The sequence below is a fragment of the Arachis stenosperma genome, chromosome 5 (assembly GCF_014773155.1).
Source record: "Arachis stenosperma cultivar V10309 chromosome 5, arast.V10309.gnm1.PFL2, whole genome shotgun sequence".
NCBI lineage: Eukaryota > Viridiplantae > Streptophyta > Magnoliopsida > Fabales > Fabaceae > Arachis > Arachis stenosperma.
Genome location: NC_080381.1, coordinates 27533253 through 27544427, shown reverse-complemented (window position 1 = coordinate 27544427; position 11175 = coordinate 27533253). Strand labels below are relative to the sequence as shown.

At 31.8% G+C, this 11175-nt stretch overlaps 1 protein-coding gene across 1 annotated transcript; it reads left to right on the top strand.

Moving 5' to 3' along the window:
- The first annotated feature begins 5863 nt into the window (after positions 1-5863).
- Positions 5864-8659, top strand: LOC130980625 (uncharacterized). The gene is made up of 10 exons (XM_057904284.1): positions 5864-6013; positions 6194-6237; positions 6355-6461; positions 6585-6681; positions 6795-6860; positions 7019-7102; positions 7193-7293; positions 7781-7956; positions 8076-8241; positions 8409-8659. Exons 1-10 carry the CDS (start codon positions 5864-5866, stop codon positions 8657-8659), a joined length of 1242 nt encoding a protein of 413 aa, XP_057760267.1.
- The last annotated feature ends 2516 nt before the right edge of the window (positions 8660-11175 follow it).

The window sequence follows — 11175 nt, the reverse complement described above, 5'->3', positions numbered from 1 at the left end:
TTAAGGTTTTCACAATAATAATCTTTCCTAGGATTAAGTTATCGGAGCCGCATGTAGCGCGTAAGGGTTATTTCTGTTGCTGCAAAATTGAACAAAGTTGTGATGCAAGCTTCCGGTAATTTCGGTTGAGAGAGGGTTTCTATGATGCGTTTGGTTTATGTGTTCAACGAGTCGAGGTAGTGGCGCTTTTCGAAAACTATATTTTATATATTGGAATTATTACATATGGATACTGATGTGGGACAATGTGTATTTGGTGATTGTATCAGCCTTATGTAATGTTTGATTGTCTCAAATGATTATGAATGTTGTTTGGTTGGATTGTTGTACGGTTTTGTGAAACGGAATGTTTTCAAGTTGATTCTTTTAAAGATTTGAGATCGAGTTTAATCCGTTGAGAATTGATTTGAATTAAGTTAATTTTCTTGATAATGTGAAAAGTCAAATGCACTTTTGGATTCAGCCTGGTTTACTTTAGTTGACTTGGTGTTGATAAATGATTTATTGTTGAACCGTTTCTTTAAAGCTTTGGAAATAAGTTTAATCGATTGATAACGATTTGATTTTGAAACGGCTTCCTTGAGATATGCAAATGAGGCGACTGTTGGATTTAGCTTAATTTTGAATTGATTTTGGATTTTGGACTGTTGAAAGGGATTGAGGAACGGTTTAGTTGGGACTCGAACCGGGTGGCAAAGTCCAAGTTTTAGGGGAGGTGTTGCCGAAATTTCTATAAAAATCCTAGACTTGTTTGAAAAGTTATTTAAAAAGGGTTGGATTTGAGAAATTGTATTATTTGATTTATTAAAAGAATTTTTATGTTTTCGAGCTTAATTTATTTAAGTGAACTTTATGCCTTGAGTTCGACTTATTTAGAAATGAACTATTTTATCATTTGAATCATTGAAGGAAAGAATAATGCTCTAATATTGATTTTAATATAAAATGAAACTTTCAGTGGTTTTAGAGGGAACTAGACTTTTGATTGAATAATTAAGTTTGAGGCCTTATGGAAGAGGTTAGAAAAATGGGTTTCAAGAAGAAATCTGAAAGTGGTTTGATTCAAATGAATTGGTTCTGTTTCAAGTGAATTGATTTTGGACCGGGTTAGAACTTGTGATTTTGTATGATTCTATTTCATAATAAATTCAGTTTTATTTAATTGAACCGAGAATCTATGAATTTAAGAGTTTCAATGAGTTTTAAAGAATTGATATAGGTTGTCCTTCCCTAAAGACTTGAGACTCTGCCGAGGAACTTTTGATATAAAATCCCGTTGTTAGATGGGTGATTTTGAATACTTCAAAATAAATCTTTAATTTCCATAGTTTTGGAAGTTTTGGAAAGAGGATGCCAAGAGTGGCTTTGTTTTAAAAGGGAAACTTACCTTGAGAAAAAGGGACTTATGAGCCTAAGATGATTTGAGAAATGGGAACTTTAGAGCTAATATTGAAAAGAGTTAAAATCTGATTTCGAAGTGAAATAAATTGAGAAAAAGTTATTTATGGCTTAAATGCCGATTTTATGAATTTGATGATGTTGAATGGTGGAAGTGCTATTTTGTTATGAGCCGGAATGGCTGTGTATGATAATGAATCATGGCTGATTGCAAAATGTGTTATGAGCCGGATGGCTGATTATGAATTATGAATTTAAGTCGGATGGCTGCGATGAATGTTGATTCATGGCTGGGAATGAATGCATATATGCTGAAATATTGATAATTGTGATTTTTACTTCCACTATCGGAGACACGAGTTTCCCTAGAAGAAAGCAATGGCTAGCCACCACGTGCTCCAGGTGGAAACTCGAGACTCTGCTGACCCTATGTCGTAAGTGTGGTCGGGCACTGTGAGAGTCCTGGATGAGCTCGCCCCCATGAATATACACCAGTGAGGGTGTTGGACAGAGGGACAAAGGGACATTCCAATGGTTAGCTACCAGGACTTGTCGGGTTGGCTATATAACTGACAGATGATATCATCAGCCACTAGGATAGGCATGAATCATATGCATCTATATGACATTATTTGCGTGTGCATATTGTACTTGGTTTGCCTTTGTGTTTACTTGTGATTAACTGCTAATTGTGTACTTGTTGTAACTGTTTGTTTGTGATTGAGCCTTCCTACTTGTGTTTGCGACTGAAACTCTGTTGGATTGTGGTGGATTGGTTGCTGTTGGATTGTTTGGGCCTAGTGCCATGGTTGAAATGAGATGGACCGATGGTTGGTTTCGATTTTGTGTTTCTGGTTTGAAAAAATATGAAAGGCTAATTTGGTTCAATATAGATAAACCTTTTTGAAAGGCTTTTGAGCTTTTGAGAATTGAACAGTTCCTCTTTCAGAAAAGATTTCAGACTTTACTTTTACTGTAAACCGTTGTTTTTGAAAAAAAGGCATAAGATGGTTATTAATCACTGGTACGGTTTACCCTCATGTATCCTATTACAATAATTCCCAAAAACCCTCTACTGAGAACCCTTTCGAGGATGATGTTATCACCCCCCTACAATTTCCCCTTTCAGGATATGGATGCAGAAGTCATGAAGAGCTTATCTAGTTGTTGTTGTGGTGTTTTGTATTGCTTTAGTTATTACTTATTGTTCCATCGCCTTTATCTAAATGTATTCTGTAAGAGGGATAGGAATTGTATTGGTTAATACTTGTAATATATATATATATATATATATATATATATATATATATATATATATATATATATATATATATATATATATATATGTACTCTTTGTGAGTCTTTGTAATTTGTATTGTATGTATGGATGTACGTTACATAACAAAAGTATTTTTAGAGCGGTATTGCGGTTTAAAGTTTTAAACAGGCTCATATTTTATTATTAAATAGTATAAGAGTCATCATAATGTTCAATCTACTAGAGTAACGCAGCCGGAAGCGTGAGCTTTAGTAGTTAGGGTGTTACATACAGTCTTTGACAAATTATATGTTGATCCTGATATATAGTGTCATATATAAAGTTACTTAAAATTGTTCATATGTCAATATCACCTATGATCCACCAAACAAGACAAGGAGTAATAAGTATTCTTATATTACTTTGATTAAGCTTATTCCCCAACATAGGAAACATTTTCTACTTGTTATTACATATAACTAATTTTATATACAAAGACTTTATTTTTAAATTTTTAATTTAGTTCAAAAATTAATTTAGTTTAAATTTTTAAAACTTACATAGGAAACATCTGTCACATGATTAGTTTATTAATCTCCTATTATTTCTCACAAATTATTTTTTATATGCAAATAAAGGCACAGATGGAACTATTAAGACTAGAAGGCTAAAAGTTAATAAAATGGACAACTTATCTAGAGATGAGCAAGTTGTTTTAAACTTTGAAGATCAACAAGCTATTGGAGAAAGCCAAGGTTTGCTTGCCGGATATTTAGGAACATTGGCAGTTGATTGTAAGTTATTTCCAATCAATTTCTCAAAGTGGTCAGGACCTTTAGGTATACCTCGATCTAGGTTTGAAGAGTATTTTAATAACTTACTGAAGGTATGTATTATGAATATTTACTTTTATCAAATGCCTATTAAAGTTATACATTAATAATGACATCTTGTTATTCATGTATAATTCTTTTTTATAGCCAAAATTTCATTTCAAAATTTCTGAAGGCATTGCAAAGCAATATTGCAAATTGAGCCTTGCAAAAAAGTGGTCACAACATAGAATTAAGTTGTGGAATGAGTTCTATGATCCATGTATAGACAAGCAATCATTGATAATGTTCCAGTTGACATCGACAGAGATCAATGGGCATTCTTCGTTTAATATCGGTTTCTACCTTCTACAATGGTAACATGCTTTCTTTTTTAAAATTAATATTAATATGTGATCACTTCTTTAATCTTCATTTTTCTTTTTTAATAGGAGATGTGTAAAAGAAATAAAAAAGTTCGCAAGAAGCAAACAATTCCCCATACTGGTAGCTCAAAACCCATCTCAAGGAAAAGACATGAAATAGTATGAACTATAATTCATTTTTTTTTGTTTTTACCAAATTATGTTATGCTTCTTAACTTTTTTTTATATTGTTTTACATAGTTTTTAGAAACTGGGCAAAAAATTAGCCGTGGAGAAATGTATATAGAAACTCATAAGAAGAAAGATGGGTTGTTTGTGACTGATGAAGCAATGAATATAGCGGTAAGTTGATTTTATTAGTCTATTTTAGTAAAAAATGTAACTTCAGAATCCGACAAATTTTAATGTTATTTTATTATATTTTCTTTGTTTAAATTTCAATTCTAGAAACAAATTGAACTACTTATGACTCAAAATGAGAAAGATGGATCTAGACCATCCACAAATGATGCTATTGGCAAAGTGTTTGGGGAGGAGCATTCTGGTAGGGTGCGATGCTTTGGAATGGGAGCTACACCTACTAATACTTTCAGATGTACCAATCATCCTGGCCAGTTTGCTAATTCTTCAATTTCAATGTCTTCTACCAATTACTCCCAAGCTGATTTTAAACGTTTAGAGTCTAAATTTGATGGGACATTGACTGCACTAAAGGCTTATTTCCTTTCTAAAGAAGGAAGAATTCCTGCTGAACTTACTAGTATATTTGACCATGGAGCTCAGGCAAATTGCCTTTCCTTGTGGCATTTATGTTGCACTAATCATGTTGAAAATTATGATGAATTATAACTATTATATTAAGCTAATGTTCTAGCATTGTTAGTCTTGTATATTCTAATCTCACACCTCTACTCTTTTCAATTTGTTGTTCAAATTTTTTACATTTGAAAAGGTTAATGCTTTTTTTACACTTTGATTTTTTTTCTTTTGAATTGTTGTTATAGTTCTATAAATGTTGGTAATTTTTAGGTTGACATTTTTGTTTTAATTTATTTTAGGCTAATGATGTTGAGAACGAAACTATTACACCAACAACAGGAAGATCATCATCAGGCGGAAGCAATGAAAATCATGAAGACATTGTTTAGTGTTATTTTAAAGACTGATTAGTTGTGAATTCTTTTTCTTTTTTTAGGATATTATGTTAGATTTTATTTACTAAACAAACTTATTCAAATAGTGAACTTATTAGTGATAGTTGTGAATTTATTGAATTATAACATTTTTAATTTTTAGGAATAGATATATGAAAACAATGTTAATTAAGATTCTATGCATTTTATTATAATATAAAAAAAGTTATTATTCATTATAATGAATTGTGAATTACATTTATATTTTAAATGAATTTATTAGTATGAAAATTTTCCATATTTATTAATATCTTATAAAATAAAAAACTATATATATGTATAATTAAATCATTATGGTAGTTTTATTTGTGTAGTGATTTATAAATTGAGGCGGTTTATAATTCCCACAAATAGAAAAATAATTTTTAGTCTTTTAATTTTGCAGAGGTTAACCCCCCCCCCCCCACAACGTCAATCAAGACCGCCACAAAATAGTGTAACTGGATGCTTTCAAAAACCGACGCAATATACTAAAAACCCCCACAATTTGTGGAGGGCGAAAAACTCCCGCAATTCAAATTTGACATAGCGTCGGTTTTTTAAAAACCCCCGCAACTATACCGCAGGACACCTAACTCTGTCAGTTCTTGAAACCGCCATTACACAACTTGCGGGGGTCAAAAACCCCTGCAAAATAAAAAAAAACCCCCACAAATTAGCGTCTTTTTGTAGTGGTAGTAGGGTGTTACAAAAGGCAGAACCCATTGATCATGGTAGATTTTTCACACATTTATGTTGTTGTTATATGTATTTTTTAGTTGCTGTTTTATTGACTGAAATCTGTTTTCTCTTTCATCCCTTTAATTGCATTTCAATATGACAACTGCCATGGATATGGTTAATAAGATTAATCCTGAGAAGGAAGCATGGAACCTCAAAGTTAGGGTGATTAGGCTTTGGATTGTTCCTACTTTCACTGGTCAGCTTCTCCTAAATTCTATCGAGATGATTTTGGTTGATGAATCTGTGAGTTATAGTAGTCTAAATCTATTAAAATTTTTTGGCTGTTTGTTTTTTGTATTTAGATGTGTTTCTCCTTACCTTTTTTATATCGAGGTCTGAAATTTTGTTTCATTTAAATTTATTTTTCTCTTTATTCGATTTGTCATTTATCAGATTTTTAGTATAATTTATGTTGATTGGTAGGAGTGCAAGATACAAGCTACTATTCGGAAGACTATGATTTACAGGTTCAAACAACTTCTCTCTGAGGGTTGAGTATATGTCATAAAGCTCTTCTCTGTTGTGCTAAACCAAGGATTTTATAGGGCCACTAGGCATCAGTTTAAGTTGATTTTCCAATTCAGGACCACTGTCAGGGCTGCTATTTGCGATTTTATTCCAAAATTTGCTCTTACAATCTTTCCATTCACTGAAATTTTGGAAACCAAAGAGGATTCCGATTTTTTAGTTGGTATGTTATGCTATTTGCTCATATTTTTTTGTCTGGAATGATTGTAGTCTTATTTCTTTGTGATTTGTTGAATGTTGCTTTGTTATCATTATTTCCTAATAGTTTTTTTCATATTTATTTCAGATGTGGTGGGTTTGATGGTCTTTGTGTCGGAAGAGAAAGAATATGATAAAGATGGAAAGAAGATGAAGATGGCTGTGATGGAACTTGCTGAAAATGAGTTAGCCTTCTTTAATTTCTACCTCTTCCTCTTATTGAGATTCTTTTTTGTTTTCGGTGTGTTTGTATAGTCAAGTTTCTAATAGTGTAGGTGATTTTGTTGGTTGTTTTCAGTTATAGGATTCGATGTGCCTTATTTGATGAATATGTTAATGAAGTTAATCGTTTTCTGTCTTTTGGGTATGCTGAATAGCCAGTTGTGGTTTTACAACTTGCCAAAGTTAAGGTTTTAGAAGTTTGTATCATGTAAATTTCATTCCAGGTGTGTCAGTTATCCAAGTTCACTTGGTTTTACCACTATATTCCTGTAACCAATGTATCTATTTTTTATTTTCAAGTAGAGTTGGACTTCAGAATGTTATATTTGCATCAAAGCTTGGATTTAATCTTAACATCCCAAAGGTGACAGCTTTTCGAAAAAGGTATATATGTACATGTAGTTTCTGTAGTATTTTTTATTATTGTTGTTGTCATTTTTTACTTATTTAAGTTGGTGCTATATTTGTTAACAGTTCTATTCCACATGGAGTTAGTGCATCCCAACCCATTGGCATTGTTGGCCCTGGAAAAAATATCAGAATAGAAGAAGACTTTATGAAGCTCACACCTAGATGTACTGTGAAGTCGCTTGATAATAACAACCGGGTTGGAACCACTTTAATTTTTTTATCATCTTTACTCTAGATAATTTGTGTTAAATTTTCTTTTTCTATTCGTTAGTAAATACTGCTTTGTTTTGGAACAATATTAATCCTTTTGTCATCCTTTGTACTTGAACATACTATGCTGTTAGTATTTATTTTAATTTTTCAGTTTTAGTTTGTATTACAACTATCTTTGGTTATAATGTCTTAATATTTATAGACCTGGTCTTATATTTTTAGGCTGGAACTTTTGTTGTACTAGCGAAAATAGCTGAAATAGTTTAGGATGGTTCTTGGTGGTACCCTGCTTGTGTGTGTGACAGAGGTGTTTAGGCAGAATCTGGGATTTACTTTTGTCAATTTTATAACATCCATGTTACAAATGTGATTCCTAGGTATAAATATTTTACAATGCTTCCTTTGTGCTTTGTTAAATTGTGAATTATTTCTGCGTAGTTGTTAACCTTAGGCCAGTATTTATATGCATCTTAAAAAAATCCAAGTTTAGAATGAAGGTGTTGGTTGAGGATTCCACTAATATTTCTATTTTTGTCCTCTTTGATCGTGAGGCAAGTTACATACTGAATAAGACTTGTGCTCAGCTGTTTGAACAACATCTTAAGGATGTTGATGTAAGTTAATCGAATGCTATATTCTTTTTATGTGATGAGTTTATTGTTAAAGATTTTTCTTATCCTTCGATTTCTACCAATACATTTTTTCTGTTGTGTTTGTTTTATATTGTTCGTAGGTTGTGTTTGGCACACAGTCTCCTCCTATATTCCAAGAAATTGTTGGAAAAACTATGCTGTTCAAGGTTCTTAGTAGGCCTGTTGGGATGGAGAAATTCAAAGGGACTTATCCAGTGATGCGTGTTTGTGATGATGCTGCAATAGTTGGAATATTTGAGCTCTCTGGTTTAGATTTGAGTCCCGAAAAAGTATAAAACAGATTCAAACCTATTGTTTTATTTTAATAAACTCTTTCTTAAATTTTCCATTTTTTGGTTGTTCCACCTTTATTCATGTCATAAATGGGATGTGCTTTGTATTATCCAAGGCTGAGTTTGTATCAAAATGAGAAGGATCATTTGGGAAACCCTCTAAGGTTACCAAATCACCGAATTTGGGATTGACTCCTTCCAGCTACTCTGAGCTCTTTGTTGGTTTGCCTCAATGTACCCAAAAGGAATCAAGTGTTGTTGACTTGGGAGTTGAGAAAGATATGAAGCCTTCGTTGAAGAGATTGAGAAAATCCTTGAGGTTGCAATTTGATGAAGCTGATGAGTCTCGTGGCTTGGGGAATGATGGCTCCTCTGGACAGGGGGTTAACTGAGGTGGCTGCCCATGGCAGTTAACTAGAGCTACTGATTAGGACTAATGTAGGGCATTAGGTATTTTGGTTGTGTCTGTGTAATAGCATTTGATGCATTGGATTGTAGTGGATGAGAATATGTGTGTGTTTTCATGTTTTGTATCAAATATTTTTTGGATTATTTTTTGGGCATCTTTCTCATGTAATAGATTAAGTGCTAGGGTGAGGACACAATATCATTATCCACTAGGTAAATTAGCTATTTAGCCCTTTATGTTTGTACTTATTTCTTTGAAATTCAATAAAATGTAGTAGCTCTTTTGTGATATAAAAATCTCTTATTCCACAATTTAGTTTATTCCTTAACTTATGTGATTTTGCCAAGTGAATGCTTTATGGTATTTAGATGACTATATATTCATGTGTTGTTGAATTGATTTGTACTTTTTTTTATATATCTATATTGGACAAGTTGGAAGTGATCTTTTGGTCCTTTCTTTTGTTTGATGGATTTCTTAGGTACATTTTGCCTAGAATGGTTAATGTAGCCTAGGTATTAAAAAAGTATATTCTTTTTGGAAACGATACTTATGCAAACTATGAAGAGTTAGAAAAAAATACTTATGTATTGAGTAGTAATAGAGTAAATAAATCTGTTACATTTAATTAAGAATTGAACAACAAAAATACTTTTCATTAACGCAAAAAATGACAATCCAAGATTGAAAAAACAAATCCAAAACACAAAACAGAAATTTTTAACCCGTGTGTTGCATGGGTCTTCTGCTAGTATATATAATGCTAATACACTTCTATAACTAGGGTGAGCACGGTCGGTTTGGTTTAGATTTAAGGTAAAATTAGAATCGAATAGATCAAAATATAATTGGTTCGGATTTGCATTTTTTTATACATGTATCCGAACCAAACTAAATCTATTAAGAATGGATTGGTTCGGTTCGGGTAATTGGGTACCTGATGACTTTGAAATTCATAAAAAAAACCAAATTTTTATCTTGAAAATTCAACAAGTACAATAAACATGTAACATCAATAGAAATAATCCAAACATATTAAACACCAAATACATTAAAAACTAAACTAATTAAAATTCAAACATATTAATAGTGAATAATCTTTGTCTAATGAAAATACAAAAGTGCAATAGAAATATTAGAAGCTAAATATAAAAGTCTAGTAAATAATCTTTCAAAGAAGCTAAAATCAAAACACATTAAAATCCAAACATTAGAAGCTAAATACAAAAGGGCAATAGAAATATTTGTCTAGTTTTCAAAGTGTTAGGATTATAGGTTGCAAAACTCACAAAAAGCCATATTTTTTTTATTTAATTAATATATGATCGGGTTTACGGGTTGGTTCGGGTTCCGCACCCCTAGAACCGATATCCGAACTGATCAGTAACAAAGGTCATCAGTTTGGTTCGAGTTGGACCTGATTATTTGTTGGTTCCAGAACCAATTTAATTGGTTCGGTTCGAATTCGGACGGATAATCGAATACCCGCTACCCGTGCTAACCCCTATCTATAACTAACATTAAAAGTATTTTACAATAAAAGTATTAATTATATAATACATTTCTTTAACTTTTAATTATCCATTACTTTAGTTTCATCTTTTTAATTATCCATTACTTTCTTTTCTCCTTTTTGTTTCATAATGTATTTTGCTCTCATTTTTTCTATACTATTTTTTATTAAATCATCAATTAAGTTCTTAATAATCAAGAATAAATTACCATTTTTACCATAAAAAATTTAGACATTAATAAAATTAACCACAAAAAAATAAAACTAATGATATATCCATAAAAAACAAATTTTATTTGACAAAAATATTCAATCGTTAAATTTAAAGCTAAATCCGTTAAATTTTTTCCTAACATTTTTAAATTATCCTTCTTATCAACTTCAACCTTTCAATTCTTTAACACACTCCAATTATTTAACTTCTTTCACTATCATTATCTAACCTTCATTTATAGATTTCTCAAAAACTACTACCACCTATTGAGCACTAGAATCAAACCTCATATAAGAATACTAGAATCCTTTCACTTCCTCTTCTTCTGCCATTTCCTTTCCTAAATCCAATAACATTTCTCTCCAAAATAGCGATAACAACCATGGTTCAGTGAAGCGCCAATCTCCCTTTCTTTCGTGGCTTCTCTGCAAAACCAACTCTCTCTCTCTCTCTCCTCATACTATTGCTGCAACCTTTTTCAATGCCATTTGCAAACATCGGATAATTTCCAAAGCCAAGCTTTTCTGTTGGCGACTTTGCCTCCTTCCTCGACATTATGCTATGATCGGTGGTGGAGGTCTCATGCAGGTTTTGTTCTGAGAACATAGTATATCTTCAAGTTCGAAAGATCTAAAATTTAGCTCTTTTCCATTCTTTCTCTTTCTAAAACTCTCCTTTTCTCTCTCTAAGATTCACTTATGATTCTGGAAACAAGAACCGTAGTTTGTGCTATAGATGTAGACTATCTATGTTATACATAATTTTTGCTAAT

What these genes read in the sequence shown, in the direction of transcription:
- LOC130980625 (XM_057904284.1), top strand. Translation starts at nt 5,864, where the DNA reads ATGACAACTGCCATGGATATGGTTAATAAGATTAATCCTGAGAAGGAA. An exon ending in CGGAAGACTATGATTTACAG is followed by an intron (nt 6,238 to 6,354) that starts GTTCAAACAACT and finishes TTTCCAATTCAG; the next exon opens with GACCACTGTCAGGGCTGCTA. An exon ending in GTGACAGCTTTTCGAAAAAG is followed by an intron (nt 7,103 to 7,192) that starts GTATATATGTAC and finishes ATTTGTTAACAG; the next exon opens with TTCTATTCCACATGGAGTTA.